The sequence below is a fragment of the Parus major genome, chromosome 5 (assembly GCF_001522545.3).
Source record: "Parus major isolate Abel chromosome 5, Parus_major1.1, whole genome shotgun sequence".
NCBI classification, from domain to species: domain Eukaryota; kingdom Metazoa; phylum Chordata; class Aves; order Passeriformes; family Paridae; genus Parus; species Parus major.
Window position 1 is genome coordinate 26,211,773 of NC_031774.1, and position 21,709 is coordinate 26,233,481.

Here is a 21,709-nt window from a genome sequence, read left to right on the forward strand (position 1 = left end):
GGCCGCCGGGGGCGCCGCCGGCCCCGGGGCTGCACCGCCGCTGGGCCCCGCAGCCCGCGCCAGGGGCGGCCGCCGCCAGCCTGCTCTGGGTCGTGCAGGTGAGCGGGGCCGGGCGGGCGAGGGGCGGCCCGGCCGCGGGCACGGCGGAGCCGCACGGTCAAGCCCAGGTTACAGGTGTTTTGCCGGGCTGTCCGAAAGGTCGCGCTGAGGAATATGCTCGGTACAGGCAGCTCGATGTGGTGCAGCTGCAGGGCGAGCTGTAGGCTGAGCTCTGCGGGGCGGGAGCCCGAGGCGAAAGGCCGGGACCTGTCAAACCCTTTTACACAGCGCAGGGCACAGGGCATGGGGATCTGTGGGATCGGACACTCAGAGACGGCAGGAGCCCGTGATCCCCGGACTTGCCTGCTCTCAGACTGTGAGCGTATAAATGCCCGGGGATTCCTTTCTTTGGGGCCCCTTCTCAGAGGTAACCAAGTCGAACTGTTATTTTGTTAATTACTGCACCAAGATTAAATTTTAGATTTTAAAAAGATTAAATTTAATGACCCCGAAGTCTGAGACCCTGCTATGGGAAACTTGGTCTGACTGAGTGTATGGGGTGTAGCTGTGAAGGGGCCTTGGTCGCAGCTCAGCTGCTGTAAGTGTGACTGCCAGAGTGGCTCCTGGATGGTTGCACAGAGAAGTTTCCTTATCAGACAAGATGTGTGTAGTGGAAGTGGGTAATTAAAAATCACCTAATTATTACACTACCCTATATATTGCATCAGTACCTAATGCGGTATTATCTAATATCCCAGGGAGAAATGCAGGCTCTGCCTGTCCCGTTCCCCATCGAAAACCTCGGAGAACTTGTGTGGCTGAGAAAATAGCTTAACTGATTTATAGCAGTAGAAGGTACTGTGCCAGTATTCAGAAGGTTAAACGTACATAGGTCTGTTTCCAGGTTAAACATAAAATCCAAGTTGACCTGGTATAGTCCTGGAAGCAAATTGTGACATATTAGTGCTTCTGTGGCCTCTTCTGACTCTTCTCCCCAGAGCATTCCCGAGGCACTTAATGTAGAACTAGCCACAAAAGTGTTTACATGTTTGTAGTTAATCTATGGCTGAGATGTCACAGGGATTGCTCTGCATTTCCTTCTAACAAATGGCTGTTTTTGCTGTTTGTTTCTGTCTTGTTTCTGTTTTGTTTGTTTGCTTTCATTCTCAAGATCACTTTGCTTGACTTTATTAGCTGAAGTCAGTGCTCTTAGTGAACGAGCTGGCATATATTAGTCCTCTGGTTCTCTCCAACTTCAGTGTCATTTTTTTTCAGTAATTTTTCATCAAGTGATTTCAGGCTTATTTTTACTGCAGAGTAGATTTCAAGACAGGAGATATGCTTGAATTAATGCAAGGAAAGCCCCTATCCTGAGCTGCTATCTTGTGAAGAGTCAGATACAGCAGCGTATAGCAGCTGCAGAGCCATACTGACAAGCAGCATGCAGAGGCCCACGTTTCTCTTGCTGTGTTCTCTCTGGTTGTGTCACTTCAAGTGGAGTTCTCCCAAAGATAGGTCACAGCACAGCTAATTTGAGACTTGGCTTTACTTTCAAGTGGTTATGTTCTCTTTCAGACATGCCTTTTAACAGCTGCTTTATCATTGACCTAACTTGGAAATTAATCAAGCTCCAAATCCAGCCTTGTGCCTGATGATGTTGTGGGAAACAGGCTTCAGGCTCCCTGATGACTCTACAGGTCTAGCCTAGGTCACTGAATACTGAATAGAGCTCAAGATGATCAGTTCTGCCCCCAGTAGTTCCTGTCTTGTTTTTCTTCCCATACACAGGACTGTCTCCTTCTAAACTGAGCTAAACCACAGTCTTTCTACTTTAATTTTCTATTAATAGCTTGCCCACCTTTATTGTAGCAGAATTTCCTTTCTTACCCAGTGCCAAATAGACACTCTAGCTCAGTATTTGACAAGTTTATAATTAGCTCTCCCATTTCCATCACCTGAATGCACTCAACTGTTGCTCTAGTCCTTGTAATTCTCTCTTGTTAACACCTGCCTCTCCTGAACCACATCTTTGCCAGATAAAGAATGTTGATGGTGATTTCTCCTCACCCCTAAATCTCTTCCAACCCATTTTAATGAAAGTAACTTAGCCTATGATGCAATGAGAGGCCAAGGATCCACATCACTCAGAGGGAGGGGAAAGAGGAGCAAGTGGGCTTTCACCTACATTTTGGAAAGTAAATAAGAGCATTACAAGCTTTTCATCTTGCCCACTGTTTTTCATTTTATTGGGATATAATCTGAAGTGAATTAAAAATTAAAACAAACAAACAAATAAACAAAAAAACCACACGAAGAAGCTCCACTTCTTCCACTTCTGAGATTTTCATGTGTCATGGCTGTTAGTGATGACAGAAACTTAGTTTCAGCTCTCAGAAGTCCCAGGACACTGTAACTTTTACAAATGACAAGTTGAATATTTTTTTAAATCTTAAAGTAATGGGGAAGAAAAGTGGGAAGGTCACTGTAGAAAATCAGACTTCCAAACAACTCTCTGCTGTAAGGTTGGAAATTTACATTTTCTGTAGTTACTAGTAGAGCAGGAGTAAGGTTCTTTGTAAGACTGTTTTTCCTCAAGAATGAAAACTGTAGAAGTTTTGATTTTCTCTGTTTGACTGCTGAAATAAATTAATTGAAAATCCACAGGCTGAAAAGAAGAAAAACAAGTTCTATCCTTGTCAATGATTAAATGAGGTTTGATGTATCAAGGTAGTTTTGTGCTCTTTGCTTCACATTAGTTTGAGTGTATCAATGAAAGTGAAAATAAAGTTATATCTAAAAGTGTTTGCCTTTTTTAGCATGCAGTTCTGATCTAGGCAAAAATTCCATGTCATTCCAAATGGGGAATTTTCCTAAGCAGAATTAAAAAATTGTATTCAGTCTTTTAATAATATTTTCTTTATATACAGTATAAGTATATGTATATATATATATATGTATGTATGTATATATCAATAAGTAGTAGTAAATCATTTTTCTCCAAGATATTTTATCTGGATTTTTCAAAAACTACAAGCTTTACAAGAACAGTTTTATTAAACTGAATGTAAAAGTTTATGTTTTTCTTTCCAAGTGAAATTGTCAGATAGCCATGAGCATGTTCTTACTGCTTTTTGAGCATCATATACCATTTGTTTAAACCAAGGAGGACAGTTAATTAATTGATTGACTGAAGTAGGATGGAAAGTGGAATTGAAACCATTCACACAAGGGATATTTTGTACATTACTGAAAAGCCACAATGTAAAAAAATTAGAAAGATCTTACTTTTTTTATTCTCCTTTAACGGCTCTTCTGATGTGAGGGCTTTGATTGATTTAGAAATGAACAGCATCTTTTACAGTTACATACAAGTCATATCATCATTTCTTAGGCAATCTTTGCCTTTTTGAAGGCACATGGAATGGGATGTGAACACACTCATTAGATCCATTAAAATGGCTGGATAGAATTCTAAAAATCCTTCCATTCAACTACTGGAAATGTCACACCAAGTACAAAATAAATTTTCAGTGTATTTCAAGATCTAGGTAGCTTTAACCTATTGCTTTGCAGAACTACTTTGTATTCTTACTTGCAGCAAAACCATTGTGTTGCACAGAAACTCAAAGAATTGGAAAGGCAACAGGCCACTTGCAGTCATCACAATTTACTGTGGATACCTAAGTGTTTCCTCATATTATTGTATGCCCTTAGTTTTAAGGAAATTTTCTTGATGTTAATGTGATTTTAAGGGTTGGATTTGCAATATCATTCACTTGTTCTGCTTTTGTTCTCCCCTAGTCACCCACTTCTTTTTCACCCTGTATCCCTTACACTGACATGAATCACTGTGATTGCTCTTATGTTGCATTTTTATGTATGCTTTGCAGGACAACCTGGGTAGCAGTTACCCTCTTCTTGAGGCAGTGTTTCATTCTTCTCTTTTTCAGGTGTCAGATATTCATATCAGCAAATTTCGGGATCCCAAACGAGCTCCTGACTTTGAAAAATTCTGCTCTGAAACAATTGATGTAATTCAGCCAGCACTTGTTCTGGCAACAGGTAAAGAATTGAAAAATGGGAATTTCCTGTTTAGTGTACTGTCAAAGAAACAGCAAATAGGCAAAATTCTAGGATCTCAAGAGAGAACTTTAAACGTTAATGTACCTTAAGCAATGGAAATAGAATTGCAGCTGAAGGGAGACTAGCTAGAAGCTGAAAAGAATGACTTCTCAACAAGAGAATTATTCTTCTCTTCAGCATTCAGTTTCTTCAGTGAGTTCAGTGTGTTTTATATGTAATAGACACAATCACACAAGATAGCTATTGTATTCCCAATATGTGTTGCTGCGTCTTAGTCCTTGCTAGCAGCTACCTTCCCTCTTTTTTTGCCTGGTCATGATTCTACATTCTTTGAGTTTGAAATTACAGAACTGAGCAATGTCTGTGGTTAGTCATTAGGAGACAGTTCCACTCTCAGAACAATCCCTGCTCATTTGTATGAAATTCACCTGTGAATTAATGTAAGACTTTATTGCTGGTTTCCATTTGAACATTTCATACCAAGAGAGGTGAAATAAGCCTTGCCACTTCATTTGAAAACTCGCTATTGAAATAGATTAAGTTTTGACAAGAAAATCAAACAGACTTTGAGCCATTACTGTATGCAAGTCTTTAGAATCTTAATGCTAGACCTGGAGTTTTGTTTCTACAGAGAGTTACTTATCTAATCAGTGGAAGTGCTGCAGTGATGTGCTCAAAAGATGTCTGATGAAGCTGCTGCATCTGCATTAGAAGGCATTTACCCTGACCTTCTGGACCAGATACAGAGACATCCAGATTGCACCCAATCCTTCAGCCAGCCACTTGCACTTGGAGGCAGAGATGGCATGCTTGTCTAGTTACAGTATTTGTATAAGCTGTGTAGGCCTTTAGTTATATCTCACCTTTGTACACTCTCAGGTGATCTGACAGATGCTAAGACAAGGGATAAACTGGGATCTGAACAGGTAGAAGATGAGTGGAAAACCTACCAGTCAATCCTGAAGAGATCAAGGGTCATGGAAAAAACCAAGTGGATAGACATCAAAGGGAATCATGGTAAGAAGGAAATGAAACATTTCTGTCTTTCCTGTGATTGCAGATGACAGAATTTAGAGGTGAAGGGTTAGTACTCACTAGTGTGTTTGTACTCATGACTCAGGAGACAGGCTTGCCATCCACATGTCTACTGAGGACACATTTTGTTTACAAGCTGTTACTGGAGTTTTAGTACCAGAGAAGTAAGAGTCTTTTACCTGGCAAGTGGTAGAACATGACTTCAGATGTTAGTTTCCATGTCATTATTTTATATACCACATTATTTAATGGAGGGGCAAACTGTAACCTAACCATACTGAAAATATAGTTTGAATTTACTTCTCATAGACTTCCCCCTCACAGGTTTAAGTTTAAAAGGTATCATATGTCCAGCAGCTAAAGGAAATTTGGTTTCTTTTGAATAGAAGGGAGTCACAGGAGTTTATATCCACTGGTTGTCACCACACTGTAAGCATTCATACACAAGCTGACAATCATGGAGGCTGTATAAACAGGCTGTTACAGCAAGCTGCACTGGGGGAAAAAAAGCACATGCTTTGTCATATATACCCATAGAGATGGAACTGTTGCAGTACAGACCTCCCCAGGCTGATGTCTGTTGTACACATCCCATTCTCTGATGCTATGGCTACTTTATTTTCCATGAATGAGTTAAGTCTTACTTACAGAGCATGCACCCAGTCCAAAAAAGCTGGAAAGTTCTGTGGAGCTGGAGACAGGTTTAGCTTTTAGCTGCTAAATAACAGTTTATATTCCCACAATGCCTTTATATTTGAATTGAAACTTAAATGAGAAAACTATTGCCATTTAATTGCATTGAGTATATAATGTCTCCTCTGCACAGTTAGTCTGCTTGTCAATTATGCGTTTTTTAAGCAGTAGCTCTTCAGCACCTGCTGAGAGTGCTTTATCTCAACATTACCTAGTTAGATACAGGGGCCAATGATAAATTTGATCTGAAAGTTTCTTTATTTCTTTTTTTGCTCCCTTACAGATTCATTCAACATTCCACACCTGGATAGTGTTCAGAATTATTACAGGTATTTTCATTTACCATACAGATGCAGCTATATTCAAAGTCAAATGCACTAAACAATATTCTATTTTCAGCTATCATATATAGGCTTTTCCACTGACTTTCCTATAGCCCAGGATCTTATCTACTATTCCCTCTGTCTTTTGCACTGTCAGTTAGAAGAGCAGAATCGATTGAGAAAATAGAGACTTCTTTGTGCAGATTTCTTATCTCTTATCCTTTTGTGTTTTGTTATTGAATGTGTTAAATCTGTCAATGTCTACAAAATGTTTGGTCACACTCTAGGAGAGATGATGGAGGAGTGAAATGGAGTTGTTTTTTAATAAATAAAAATATAAATAATATTAAAAATATTAAAATAATAAAGATTGTTTGCAGAAATAAAAATATAAGCTAAGGAAAATAGTAATTCAACACCACGTTCTGGTGTTCATTATGCATTACAATTAAAGAGGGAAGTGGGTTGTATTGAAATACAATATTTTTACACAAAAAACTTAGGTTCCTATTATATGTTCCAACATTAGCAGAGGATGAATCAACTGTTACACATACTCAAGAAGGAGCTCAAGGAAGAAATTTTATTGAAGTTGCTGATGTTCATAAAGATAACATTAACTTTAAAAAATATTGTGAAAGGGTTTTTATGGCATTGGAAGTATTGAAAACTTGTTTTTAATATATTGGCTTGTATTCTATTCAGGTCAAACTTTCTGGCAGTTTTATTGTTATGATTGGTGGAGGAACAGGGATATGAACTGATTTCTGGATGGCTGTGTTCAAATTATACTCATCATCTGAACTCAGGAATGCTTTAGCTTCCACAAATCATGCAGGGAGTAAAACAAAACTAAAACAACTCAAAAAAACCCAAATGCGCACAAAATGCCCACCCAGAAACCCCAAAAGAAAATTAAAATAGAAAACCAAACAACCTACATTTAATGAATTTTAGTGATTCTCAGATTAACTCATAACAATTTTAGTTGCAGAATTTAATCCTTAATAGAGCAATTTAGGTGGTACTGTTAGTTGAAATGTTTTTTGCCAGTGGAAGATATGGACAATCCCCATCTAGCATAAGGTATCAAATGCACTTCAATTTTGTAAGTCAGAAATACTGTAATTACCTGTTGTCAATGGAATGAGAGAAAGCAATGTATGTTTGTCATGGCTGCAAGCTTTCCTAACAGCAGAATTTCCATCTTATTTTGTTAGGAAATACTCTGCCTGGCGTAAAGATGGCTCTTTCCATTACATCCACACTACCTCTTTTGGGAACTATTCATTCATCTGCGTGGATGCCACACTCAGTCCAGGCCCTAAGAGACCCTATAATTTTTTTGGGATTTTAAACGTGGTATTGTATAAGTCTTTGCATTCCATTTTGCTGGCTGTTTTCTTCTGTAGTGGTTTGTTTGGAGGTTTGGGGATTTTTTAATACAGAAAAATTGTTTGAAAGATTTGTGTCCATCTGTAAGAGTGTTTACATTTTTAAGTTATAATGCGTATGAGACATTTATTTAACAAAATGGATTTGTCACCTGCCTGTTTCAGAATCAAATGGCAGAGCTGTCTTTGATGGCAAAAGAAAGTCTACACAGCAACCATACTATCTGGTTTGGCCATTACCCCACCTCAACAATCATCTCCCCATCCCCTGGAATACGAACACTAATGAGGTAAGATCTTTTTATCCTGCATGTTTTCAGCATGAAGTACATTTCTTGCCTGTCTTTACATGCTTATCTCTCACACTTCAGGTTTTCCTGAAGAGTTATTTCCTTCCCACCCAAATAATCATGATTCTTACGTTTTTTTTTTAGTTCTGCCACAGCCTATTTGTGTGGACATCTCCATACAATGGGTGGGCTGATGCCAGTCTTGCACAGTCAGCACTATGGTGGTACTCTGGAACTTGAACTGGGAGACTGGATGGATAATAGGAGGTAAGTAAAGCCCATCTGAGCAAATTATTATATGAAACCTACCTTGCTGTGCTGTGATTCCCTTTTTTGCTGTGTGGTGAATTTGAAAGAAGCATGAGATCAGCCTGACCAATTATTACTATTAATGCTTTTGAAAAAAAGCATTATGTGTATGTTTGGGGTTTTCCCCCATACCAACAGTGTGCAATAAATCAAATAATTTTTTATTACTTATTTATATTTAAAAATTAAAAAGGGGACATCTAAATGTCCCTTTAGTATGTGTTTAGTATTCAAATGTAGACAAATAAGTTCTAATAAAATTCAGCATCACTACTTCAAAATACACATGCTCTGCACTAGCTATTAGAATTCTTGACACAGAAATAGTCCACCTGAGAAATGTTACCTTACTAGCATATCAAAAAGTGTCTAATGCTACGTGGAATGTATAGTAGTATATTAGTTTTTATTCTGCAGTAATCCAAAGAAAGATACTGGTAGGGAAAGAGCTCACTGGGGCTTTTGTCCTTACCTTGACTACCTGCACAGACACTGTGGAAAATGTACATAATATTTCAGTTCTTTAATGTAATGTTCATCTACATGCAAAATTCCATAGATCTTCACACTTGGAACTTTGAGTACTTCTTCCATGATTTATAATAAAATATAATAAAATAAAGTATAATAAAATTAACCTCATCAGAGATAAGCAACTGTACAGTTAATACAGCAGGAAAATGTAAGATCAACTACAGAAGAGAATAAATGGAAAATAAAGCCAGGTTCTGTTTAGGAACTTGAGAAGCATGGGAATCAGCTGTTGACAGAGCAATTTGTATTAACAATTTTTTTTTCCTTTCATTATAGGTACCGGATCCTCGCATTTGATCATGACCTCTTCAGCTTTGCAGATCTTAACTTTGAAGAGTGGCCTGTAGTTCTCATCACCAATCCCAAATCCTTCCTTTACAGCAGTTCTACTCATGAACCATTAGTCAAAATTCTCTATTCCACTCATATCAGGTACCCTGTAATGTCTTGATTTCACAATATTTAACTATATTTATATGTATATACACAAAACTTTTTTTTTTTAAATGTGTGCCTACTGTTCTCAGAATTCACTTTTCTCTGGAAGATTGTTCCAGGGAGCTCTTTGTATCATGTCTGTGATAAAAAGATTGTGTAGTACTAATTCATGTTTGTTTTATTTATGCAGTTATTTCCCCTAAAGTCAATTGAACTTTATGTAACCAAAGCTGATCAATTAATATATAACTAAAATAGATCAATATGTAATCCATATGCATAGGCAAATACCTAATCTGTGTTATTTGTCTCACATGTTCACACTGACTCTGCTGATTTCAGGATTTTGTCTATGTATTTTTCTAAATATTTTCTCTCTTCACTTCAGACTCCTCAGCTTTTTGTCTTTTCAATTCTACATCCTTTGTATATTAAAACACGAGAAGCTTCTGCCAATTTTCATATTTACTTTAAATCTCTCCATCTTTCTATTTTTATCTATTTAATTTTTACATTTATAGTTCAAATTTTTAGGCCCTTTTCAGCATTTTATATTTGCTGTAAGACTCATCTGCTTGAAATAATGCATACATAGGGTTAGAATAAAAATAAGTCTTTCATACTTTTCAGTTAGGGAGCAGTACCCTAGTAGGTGTCCTAATTATTTTCCAGTTTCCTATCCAGAACTTTATCTGAACATTTTTATGATTATATTAAATATATGAACTGGTAGAATTGTTCAGCATAACTGTATGAACTGTATGAAACTCTTTCATTTGACTAAAACATGCTCTAGAATCCCTTTTGTATTACCAGAAGTGAAAGGAATTGCATGTGCAATACTTCGAGTCTCTGTTAGTATCACTGTTTCTATGAATATAAGCACTACCAAGTGACAATACATTTGTTGGTATCCGAGATCAAGACTGAGATATTTCATTCCACTCCATTTGTTCTAAATGCAGTTACCAACTCCAAGAGCAAAAAGGAAAAAAAAAAAGGAAGAAACCCCACTCCCAACAACAAAGGACTTGAGAGAGAGAGAGAGCCTAGCAATTTTTATCTATGAGTCTTTGGTTATTTGTCTGTGTGTGCTGGAGGATGCATCCCTCTTGTGCTGGCAAATGTTTTGAAGCAAGAATTCTTAAATTATTTCTGCCAGGGCCTTACAGTTTCTGCCACCATTTTATCTGTTCCACAGCCAGTTTTCTACCCTGTTCTTTTGTGTAATACCATACAGAACTACTTTTTTTTTTTTTTAACTGTAGGAAAAGACTACCATGTTACCATTAGCCAACAGATATTTCACTGTTTTAATTTCTAAATCTTTCAAACTCTTTACTACAAGGCAGCTTAAGCTTTAGGGACTTTCTCTTAAGGAAGTAATGACATACTACAAGTCTGGTAACAAATCTGTTTCTTTTGCTCTTTATTTACTCCTTAGAATTCTGGCATTCTCTCCTTCTGGCATTAGCTCTGTTAAAGTCTACATAGATGGAGTTTACCTGGGGAATGCACATCAGGTGTCTGGCCCTCTCTATGTGCTGAAGTGGAGCCCACAAAATTACAGGGAAGGGTTCCATCAAATAGATGTGACTGTCCAGGTAAGGTACCTGTTGGCATTCTTTGTACTGATTTTTTTTTCTTGTCATGGCTTCTCTATCACCCTTCTGCCTCACACAGGAACAAAATACATGATAACAGACTTAACTTCCGTATTTGTCTGATTACAAAATCCAAAGGATTTAATAAAGGAATAAACATTGACTGCTAAACACCAAAATATTCATAAAGCTGCTGGGCTAAAGAAAGAAATATTATTTTTCACAAGAAATAAAATAAGACACAACAGAAATGTAAACTTGAATTTAAATTGGCCAGAGATGTCAAAAATTACAAGAAGGGGTTCTAAAGGTATATAAACAACAAACAGAAACAGAAGGAAAGTATTGGCAAGGTGTCAAACAACAGAGATGAATTAGTCACCAACAACTCTGAAAAAGCAGAGGTTCTCAACACTTTCTTCACCTCTGTCTTTACCAGCAGTGTTGGGCCTCAGGCCTTGGGAACAAGGATCAAGGTTGATGCAAAGAAAGATGCACTGTTAGTTCTTCAGTTAAGGAAGAGTTGGAGTAAGACCTGTCACAGGAGCTTAATCCTACAGATTAATGGGCCCTAACAGTTTCCACTCCAGAGTGTTAAGAGACCTACCTGGTTGACATCTTTGCAAGGCCACTCTCCATAGTCTTGAAGAAGTTGTAGAGATCAGGGGGCATCCCAGAAGACTGGCAGAAGGCTAATGACTCTCCTCTCTACAAGAAGGGCTTAAAGGAGAATCCAGGAAATTACAGGCCCATCAGTCTTACTTCAGGAGCTGGGAAAATCAGGAAACAAATCCTTGTGGGGGTTATCTCAAGTCACAGGAAACACATGAGTGGGAGGAGCCAACATAGAGTAACCAAGGGCAAATTGTGGACCAAGAAGAACATTGTGAAGTTCATCAAGGAAAAGTGTAAGGACTTGCATCTGGGAAAACATTATCCAGGAGTGCACCCATAGGCTGTGATCTGCCTGGCTGGGGAGCAGCTCTGTGAAAAGAGACCTCAGAGTCCAGGTGGACCACAAGCTCAGTGTGAATGAACAGTGTGCTGGTGCAGCAGAAAAACCACTGGATGCCAGGGTGCATCTACAAGGGCATCACCAGCCAAAATAAGTCACTATCCTGCTCTACTGTGCTTGTCAGGCCACACCTGGAACACTGTGCTCAAACTGTTGAATAAATTACAATAAACAACAAAAAAATGTTTGTTTATTTGTATGAGTTTATGGCAAATACACCAGAAATGAAGCACAACATAATTTCAAAATATTTTAATACTGGCTATTACCTATAACTGAACTTTCAGAAAACAATTGTAGCAGGGGGAGGGGGCAGTAAACAGTCACAGTCTTCCATAAGTTGCTGAATCTATGGCAGGCTCTTCCTCATATGCAACACTTTCAGATTACGATTTTATAATCATCAATTTACTTGAAACTGCAGAATTGACTGTAAGTAATCCTTTGTAGGTAGAATTTAATACAGCAGTATGCCAGAGAAGCATGCATCACTTGTATCTTTCTAGAAAAGCTGCAGTGATAATAAGAACTTTAACTTGGCAGTTTTTTGTACCACTGCTATATAATTACTCTCATTTTATATCAATCTAGGATGCTTCAGGAAGAATTGGCACACGAGGCCATTTATTTGGTATGGAAGAAAACCTCTCTCTTAGATTTGACTTTTGGCCATCTGTTATTCTTCTCACTGACCACTATGTTCTAGTAAGTATTTCAGCAAAAGAGCTGTTGTACTCTATGCTGGTTTCCCAAGCTGCAGTGGGCATTTTTGTAATTCCTGAAGGAATTCCTAGACTTGAATGCAGTTTACTTTTTCCAGATAAGACAGAAAAGACAGAAAAATGTTTCCAAAACATTTAAAGTTTCTCAAGTTGCACACTTGAACCACAAATGTGCAACAATAGTTTATACAAACAGCTCACGTCCTGGATTTAGTCCCAATTATCCAGTTTTGGGCATAAATATACACATATTTTGTGTAAGCAAAAAATTGAAAAGGAGCTACCGGAGACAGTAAAAAAAGGAAACATTAAACTGAAGAGAAATTCCCTGTGAACTGTTGCAATGTGTTTTCTGGAAAGAATGCTGCAAATATTCTGTCAGCTGCTGACATCATAACTAGCTCCGGTGGAGGGCAAAATCCGCATCAGCTTTAGTAAGTTCCAGGTCATATCCAGATGTGTTACAGCTCAGTACACACAAAGAAGGATGTCATGTCTTAGTAGTCTAGGTACACTTCTAGAACTACATAAGAAATTCCATATGACTGTAGTTCTTATTATAATTGGCTCAAAATTATTATCTTAGTTTTGTTAATCAGTCACGCATTCTACGCCGTGTCTTGAACTGCATTTCTCCTCAGAACAGTGCTCAGACAATGTTTTGCCTTGGAAGTGTAACTACACTTTTTCAATGGTTGTGTTTACAAACTGTTTTTTAAAGATTCAGGTCTATTATGTAAAATTCAAGTCAGTCCAATACAAATCCAAAAACTTAGAAACCCCTAAGTTTCCTTTTTATTCTTCAGTTCAATGACATCAACAAGCTTTGAATATGTGTTTCAGATAGAATCTTTGTACCATTCTATTAGTGTCCATAAGGTGTGCTTCTAGGCACAGGACACACACTTCCAAGGCTGGCTTATAGTCAAAACTGTCTTTCCAGGCTCGAGTGCTCTTTGGACTGATCGTGCTGATTCAGATTACCTTGCTTGTTGTTTTCCGACACCTCCAGAAGCCAGCACTCAAAGGTATGATCTAATGCTTACCTTTTAGTAAATCTGTTTTCACCTAAACTTTTTACTGTTGACCTGTGTGCTAACAGTAAGTAAGTAATTGTGCTGTTAATCACCATATGCCTTTTACATCTGCTACTGTGGGGTTTGATTGGTTTCTCAGAAGCTGCTGTTTTGCTTTTAAGGGAACCTGGAAAACCTCCAATATATCAAATAAAGTAAACTAGAAACTTGAGCAGGTATCTTTGTTTAAACAAAAATTAAGTTTATTGAAGTCCAAGGTTTCATTTTAATTTTCTCACTGAAGAATCCAATATGTAGGGAAAGGAATGTTCTGTTTTGTATTAGTTCTGTATGTGTGCTTGTTTCACTACAGTTCACAGAATTCTCTCTTGCCTGAGTGGAGAAACAGACTTCCTTCTGCAAGGACAATATTTGTTAACTTTTTGTTAATATTTTGTTACCTTTTTAAGAACATGAACAGGATTGGGTCTTTCTCAAAATAATATTAAGGCCATTGCTATCATAACTTGATACTTTGTGATAGATCCAGTAAATGAAAATTATTACTATTAAGCTCATGGCATTTATCCTTTGAAAAATCATTTGAACCACACCTTACTAATGAGATTTTTCTGGAAGCCACCTCCCTTCCTATTCATGTCAGTGTTTGTCCCTTCCTTTATACTGCTAGTCATGTAGCATCCTGAGCTAACTACAGCAACTGCTTACATAAAAAAGGATCACATTTACAGTTGCCTTTATGGAACTCAGCAGCTAAATAGTGAAAAAAATGACTCTGTGGTCAGTTAGGTCCGTGTAGACCATGACAAATGTTTTGACAAATTAGTGAACAAATTTGTTAGAGTTGTTGATTTCCAAAGATGAAGCTTGCCCTCTGGGGGTTAATTCTTTGTGAGAAGGCCACATAATAGGTGTAAGTCTATAAGCTAACTTTTTAGGAACGCTCTCTTGATCTGTGAATTGTCTGCTTCATTTCGAGAGTTAATACTGCTTTTTTCTGCTAACACCACACACTTGTCAGAATAATGTCGTTTTAATGCCTAGCCTTTATTTTTGCTTCAGTTGCAATCAGAGCTCACTAAAGTAGATTTAATAAAAGGAAATCAAATTAATCTAGTCCATGCTGACCCATCTTTCTGGGTTTGAAGGGTTACTGTTTTGATTCTCTTACTTTTCATTTAATACAAACTTTCTCCATGTTTTTCATTCTAGCTAACTTCATTTTCTGGGTATAGAATGGTTGTTCAGTATTATTTACATACAGTAAGTGTATTCCTTTAGAATGGCAGGTTCCTTTGCTGTTTTTAATATAGATTGTCCTAGTTATTGCTTCTTTATTTTCAGTTCTCACAGTAAGAGTAATGTGTTCCTCTGCGTTTTTCTGTAGACATACCAAATATTATTTTTATATTCCTTATTTAAAATAATGAGTAAATACTGTGCAGATTGGTTTCAGAAAGACCAGTATTACACATACATATATATCAGGGGAGGTGTTGCAAACTGAATTGAGTGTATTTTTCTTAAATGTTGTCTCTGTTTAGAAAAGCCAGGATTACTTACTCTGACTTCGTATTCTCTTCATGTCTTCAGTAAAACAAACACCTTCTATTACTCAATTCTGTTTCTGAATTTATACACCATTCTGGGTAAGTAGCCCACAATAGTGGAGGACATAAATTAGCATTTGAAAGCACACATTAGATCCTGATGAAAATTAAGAATTCTAACATCTTGGAGAATGGGACAAATCTACTTAAGTCACAAAGTCTATGTGGAATTTTAAAAGCTAATGTCCAAAGAGACTAAAGGTTTATTGGTAAGAGCCTAACTTAGAAGCCCTGAATTAATTAAGCACTTTGATTGTTCAATTACTCTGAAAGCAAACTGAGTATTTTTTAATTTAGTTTGGTTTTCACTTGTTTTTTGATTATTAGCATCAGAACTAACAATTTCAGCTTATTCTCCTCTGACAGCATGTAACTGAAATAGCTATTTTCTTATTAGTGTAGTATGCATAACACAGAGAAGCCTGCCTATTTTAATTTCTATGCTGAGCTAGAGGCTGGAATTGTTCGTGACCACATTTTTCATATATCTTAAATGTAATTCTGGGAAAAAGCTCCCCTTTGAAATGATCCACCTTTTCACCTCTCTCATAAGGAAGACATTATACGTTGAAAATTGTCACAGAGATTAAATTAATTCAAAACTATTTTCACTGCATGCCACAACCCCCTGTCATACTGTGGTATTTTCACACCAGACTGCAGTTTGCTGGTCATGAAAACATGAGGCTTATTACTATGGATAAGCAATAGGGAAGTCTCAGGGTACAAAGGGCCATGTGGGAAAGGGCTGTGTCTCTTGTTGTGTTTCCTGAAGGTGATGTCTGGTTTCCTCTCTTGCAGGACCATGGTTTGTAGGTGAACTGATAGATGGCCAAATGGGGGCCTGTTTTTCCTTTGGGGTTTTTGTTGGTGGTTCCTTCTTACAGGGCAGTATGACATTTGTGGTTGGGATTTTACAGGTGAGTATTTATAAAATAAAGGCTAAAACCCAGCTTTTTTTCCTCAGGGACTTTTTTCCTTTTTTTTTTTTTTTAAATAGTTTTACAAAGAAAGAAGTCTTGAAAGTAGAGAGATTAGTGACCATGCCTGACTACGAGAGGTCTTTCTTACCTTTCTGCAGATTTAAAGGGCAGAAAGGAAACAGGTTGTGCATTATTTTCACGTACTTCTCTTTTTCTCTAATAAAAGCTTTGGACTCCCTGGATCTCTGGGTTAGAGGCTGTCTCTACAGGTTAACAACTCTAAATTTTTTATAAATTTTCTGGTTTTGCCCTTGGCCCACACACAGTGATTGCTAATGCACTAATGCAAAAAAACTGAGTGGCCAGGACAGCCTTTGCAGCCTTAATAACCCTTCAGATCAGTAGGTGTCACTCTCTAAGCACACATGAGTCCAGTTTTCCCAGGAATGGTCTCCCATTAATCTGAAAGACAAGGTGTCATTCCTTGGGATTTAAGATAGAGGACCAAACCAGCATTGCCTCCTTCTTCATGGTGTCTCCCTTGGACCAGTGTGACACTGCAGTGTGCTGGGTCAGAGCTACACTAACATACGGTCTGTCTGGTTTTGCCCTGCTAATTTTTTGCTAAGTGCAGCTCTCTGAATCTGTTCCAGGAAATGTCAGATGTGTGATACTGCAAGGCAATGGGCAGGAATGCTTGGCCAGGGACTCAGGCACAGGCAGTCACAGCTTTGTCAGCTGCAGAGCTGGGGAGGTGCATCCTGAGATTCTATCTCTGGGAAGTGTACTCAGCCCTCAGAATGGGACAGCTTTATCTGTGCATATGTTTTGAAGCCTTCATAGATGTTATCCAGAACCCTTGGCTTGCTCATTGTCTTATTTTCCTTTGTTCTTCCTTTCAGATGGTGTTTTTCAACCTGCCATTGATGGCCTATCTGTGCTGGTGCCTGTTGCTGCGATGCCAGGGCCACAGCTTCCGTTCCCACATCCATCACGTCCGACGCCTCGTGGCTGTACTTGTTCACCTGGCAATGGCCCTGCTCCTGGCCTGGCAGGTCTATTCCTGCTATTTCCTGCAGAGAACATACGGCACCTTGGCGTTCTTCCTCTCCCCGATGAGAACGTGGCTGGTGGCACTGACCGCAGCTCTCATTTATAAAACCTGGACACTGAAATCATCAGAGCTCAGAACTTACATAACAGAGATAAAAAACTGTCAAAGCTCCTGAAGTACAATGTAAGTACTCCAAGTTCTATCTTAAAAACTGCCAAGAAACAAGATTATCTTTTTGTGATGCTGGAATTCCATACATCCCAACCATTAGGTGGTAAGACCCAAAGCTGCACCTGCACTGCTACAGAACTGTATTAAATAGTAAATGTACAATATGTTATACATACTTTCCTTGTATTATACAACATACTGTATAATACATGTCATATAATACAGTTATGCATTATACATCAATACAGTAAACTGTGTACCAATCTCATCAATGAGGTTTTTTTACTGATAGATATGTCCAAATGGCTCACAAAGGGAAATATTTGCATATTACTACTGTGAATGGAAAAATACATTTAATTAATTAAATTCTTGATTTTTATAATGTTGCGAAAAATGAGCATAGAACTTGATGAGCTTCTGGATTTGTGCTTAATTTGATTTTTATTTCAGGGCTGACATGTGTTTTTACAAGACTAGACCAGATGCTTTTATGAAGTCATAGTGATTGCAAAGGTGCTGTGGTGGCCTTCACAGTCAGAGTCCTATGCCCATACATATTTTCAGTTCATAATGCTGTATACAAGCAGATTATAGGGTGCAAGGTGTGTCTATATATTTGTGTTCATGTTTACCTGAGCTATGGCCTATACCTCTTGCCCTGGGAGTGCTGACTAACTAACAAGCTCGCTCTCTGGAACGAAGGAGTTTCATTTTCCACTTCTGAGGCTGCCAGTCCTCCCACCCCACAACTGGTGAAAGGACAGTGAATTATAAGTAGTGCTGGGGTTTTCAGCTTCAAAGCAAAGATAGAGACAATGTCCTCAGGATGGGAGAGACTAAAGGAATAATATGGTCTGATACCTATAAAAGGAATAAAGTCTGTAATTTCTGTTTTTCTGGGTCTCAGCTACGTTTCTGGGTCTCAGCCAAATGTACCAAAGAGTGACCTAAGAAAACTAATTTCTTTGTTTTCATATTTTTCTAAGTCCAAAAATGATAAAACAGTTAGTTACATTTATGAAGAATGCAATGATCCAGAGCCAAGAAAGCTGAGCTGCCTTGATCTGTAAAGAACACTGCATTGCTTCACAAAAGACCAACTGCAAGTGGAACATTTAAAATACTTTAGGTGATTTTACAGTAACTTATTTATGGCTCCTCAAGAAAAAAAAGGACTAATTTATTTATTGCCCCTTTGGAAAAACCAGCAGTGACTGTAGTAGAACACATAGGAAAATAAATTGGAAGAAAATATTGACTACAATAAGGACTTTTGTTATTTCTAACAGGCAACAGTTTTCCTATTCCTTAATTTCTGTTCTTCGATGATATAGGAAAATAGTTATATAATAATAATGTAATTTCTTCAATGCAATAGGAATAAGAGAGAAAGAACACCCATTTACATGAGTTAAATGCACTGTTAAGAGATTAAAGAATGTAATTTGTTGCTACAAAAGTTTGATTTGCAAAGCTGTTAAAAAATCAGAGACGGGACAAAATGTATTTGTGAGATAAAATACTGAAAAATTGATAATAAAATCACATTTCACAATTAAATTACTTTTATGTGATTAGACAGAAGAAGAAATGGCAATAAAATATTTTATATCTTTTGACTTGCTCCCATTGTTAAATATAATGTTACATGATACTTTTACCCTTAGGCTGGCCTCTCCAATATTCTCTGCACTGCACACCATTTGAACCCACTGATTGATTAAGCCCCCACATTGAGCATTTATGCATGGCTTATGTGGAGGCTGAATTTTTTTATTTTTTTTTTTAAAGAAGAAAGAGGAACAAAAGTGCACTTACCAATCTAGAAAATCCTGGGGGTCCAGGAAAGCTGAGACACAATCTCCTTTGGCTTCCTCAAGTACCTCTCTGGGGCACTGCAGCACCCTGGCACTGGAAAGGATTCAGTGGGGTCCCCGATTAGGGGGTCGGTGCACACTGGAGACCTGTCCCATCTGACTCGCTGCTGCCAGGACAGCAGGACAATCCAGCTCTGTAGCTGTGTCACCAAAATTCCTGTTGCTATGGGTTCTCTCACAGGTGTGCAGGAAGGGAAGCCAATGGACACAGAGCTGAAAGGCCTATTTCCTGTGTGTGCAGAGCAGGTGCTGGGTGGTGGATCCACAGAGCCGGCACACTGCAGTGCCAGGACCTGCTTTTATATATCCCAACCCCTGGAACCTTTGCAATCATTGGCTATACATTTTCTTGCCTTCATTTAAAGGCACATTACTCATTTATTTTGCCACCCATGCTCTAGGGGAAAGTGGCTGATGGGATTATATTTTACTATGCTAAAGGTTAGTACAAAAGTCAAGCAAATTTCTTCTTTGGTCTTATCAGGCAGTTGTTCCTGTGTTATCTCCTCATTTACTGGATTTATAGAGCTATCCTCCTCTGCTTCACACTTGTTTTGCAGATTTATGGAATCACCCTTTTCTCACTTCTCCTCACAGAAGCCTTGTTTCTTGGTTCCTGCTGGCTATCCTGCCAGATAAGGCAGATCTAGGAGAGACACAGAGAACAGGATCTGTTGCACATACAGCACTCCTATCACTCTACCCAGACCAGAGTACTGTAGCAAAACTAAACTTCAGTACTTTTTATCTTACCACTTTGAATCTACACTTCTGGTTGCAAAATTCTGTGTTAGTGTGGCTAAAACATCGTGTCTCCTTTCTGCTTTTCTGTGCTTTTCCTAAAGAGTTCTGAGTTGTCTCACAAAGTATTTTCTCTATGATGTTTATTCCAGCTGCTGCTACCATTTCTAATTGTGGGATAATACCATCTGCCTTTAGTCTTCTTTTCTCCCCTGGTAGTCTATTTATGGATTATATAAACATTTCCCACTGTGAAGAGAAGCCAATTAAGAGAAAGGTAGTATAGCAAAAGAGAAGAGCAACGTTAGCAACAGGACTAAGTAATACTGCACATTCTTCCACAATCAATGCATTAAAGTATTGAATGAAGAGATTAAGCTATTTGAAAGGCATCTGCCTCAGGTCTCTTCACTTTTGTAACAACAGCAGTAAGAAACATTTATGTCTGGGCTGGAAAGGTCTTTTCATGATGTTGGTGACATTTGAATTGAAATCCTGACATTTAAGTGCACAGCTTAGCACTAAACACTAATAGGTGCTCTTATGAAAAACACCATGTTTTTCTCATTGTCAATGAAGAAGTCAAAAAGGAGGACAAGAAACAAGATGAACTAAAGTGAAAACAAAAACCAAACCAAATCAAACAAAAAGCCCCAAAACAAACAAACAAACCAAAAAATCAGGAAAGGGATGAAAATGGAAGAAAGCAGAAGGGAAGAAAATGAAACATAGGGCACACAATAACAATACTTCAAGGTACAAAGGGAGATGGGATGGAAACGGGAATGCAGAAGACTAATAAATAGAAAGCAGATTGTACCAAAGAAACCAAAAGTAAGAAAAAAAGGCATCTCTGCCGACTACTGTTTACATTTTATTACCCTTTGCAAATGCTTATTTATAAAGATTGTAGCTGAACTTCCTTACTGTGGTCATGATGTTACATGAAGCTAGAAATGCATAAAAGTTCACAAAAAGCCCCTAGCAGCTATAGGGCAGTTTTGAAACCATAGCAATACAGACTGGAGTAGTGGAGCAGTGAAGAGTCCTCAGGAGTGAAATGCTATGTGAAGAGGCCAGAACAGAATACTGTAAATCCTTCTTTAGTTAACAAGCAATTTTTCAAAGAGGGTCAAGGAGAAACTGTAATAGAATATAAGGTTAAATAGTAACTTGATAGCTGATAGAAGGAAAATGTAACTTAGAATTACCTTAGATTGCTGTAATACTCAGAAACATCCCTCCAGGAAAAATTGTCTGTGTAAATGATAATGAACTGGACCAAGATTTGTACATGTGCATTAGGAATTTTGTCACAGGCATCAGTGATGAAGCATGGGTGACTATTCGTCAGTGTCTGTATGACTCTTCCCTTGACACCTTTTTGTATAAAAGACTGTACTTGTTTCCTAGAAGTTGTGGCAGTGCTGTATAAGTTACAAGAGAAAAATTTGCTAGATTTTGCCAGAAAGTCAAGATGACCTAAAGAGATCAGTAGAGGAACAAAGAAACAAGGACCCCAGCCAATAGGTTCTATGGGGCCCATCTTAAATCAAGAAGGTAAACACGATGGTGAACTTCTTTGGCTCAGAAATGGTGTCCTTAGAGGAAAAGTAATTGTCAGTGAGAGATCATGACCATGTGTGGGAAATGGAAAAATGGAAAATTTCAAAGATGCTGAAGGGTTCAATCTGCAGCCTTCGAAAGAGCTTGGGTTAATGTAATGATAAAGGTATACAAACATTAAGTAGAAAAATTATAAACTTATGTTCCTATAATTTTAAGTAAGAATATGCCTTATGAGTAAGTAGGAA

The 21,709-nt window shown here is 38.0% G+C and overlaps 1 protein-coding gene across 3 annotated transcripts in view; it reads left to right on the forward strand.

The window, feature by feature from the left end:
* TMEM62 (transmembrane protein 62) overlaps nucleotides 1-21,709 on the forward strand; it is a 27,958-nt gene continuing 6,249 nt past the window's right edge. For 2 of the 3 annotated variants that reach the window (XR_001522186.2, XM_015630974.2), the window contains exons 1-14: nucleotides 1-98; nucleotides 3,990-4,101; nucleotides 5,002-5,139; nucleotides 6,134-6,179; nucleotides 7,394-7,535; nucleotides 7,733-7,857; nucleotides 8,002-8,124; nucleotides 8,977-9,132; nucleotides 10,583-10,742; nucleotides 12,349-12,462; nucleotides 13,423-13,507; nucleotides 15,061-15,165; nucleotides 15,928-16,046; nucleotides 16,952-17,286. Coding sequence is in view for 2 of the 3 variants with exons in the window: in XM_015630974.2 (XP_015486460.2) it covers nucleotides 5,100-5,139; nucleotides 6,134-6,179; nucleotides 7,394-7,535; nucleotides 7,733-7,857; nucleotides 8,002-8,124; nucleotides 8,977-9,132; nucleotides 10,583-10,742; nucleotides 12,349-12,462; nucleotides 13,423-13,507; nucleotides 15,061-15,165; nucleotides 15,928-16,046; nucleotides 16,952-17,278 (1,542 nt within the window). In the remaining variant the exon portion in view is untranslated. Of the gene's footprint in view, nucleotides 99-3,989; nucleotides 4,102-5,001; nucleotides 5,140-6,133; nucleotides 6,180-7,393; nucleotides 7,536-7,732; nucleotides 7,858-8,001; nucleotides 8,125-8,976; nucleotides 9,133-10,582; nucleotides 10,743-12,348; nucleotides 12,463-13,422; nucleotides 13,508-15,060; nucleotides 15,166-15,927; nucleotides 16,047-16,951; nucleotides 17,660-21,709 lie in introns of those variants that run through there. The other variant, XM_015630973.2, reaches the window with a different exon arrangement.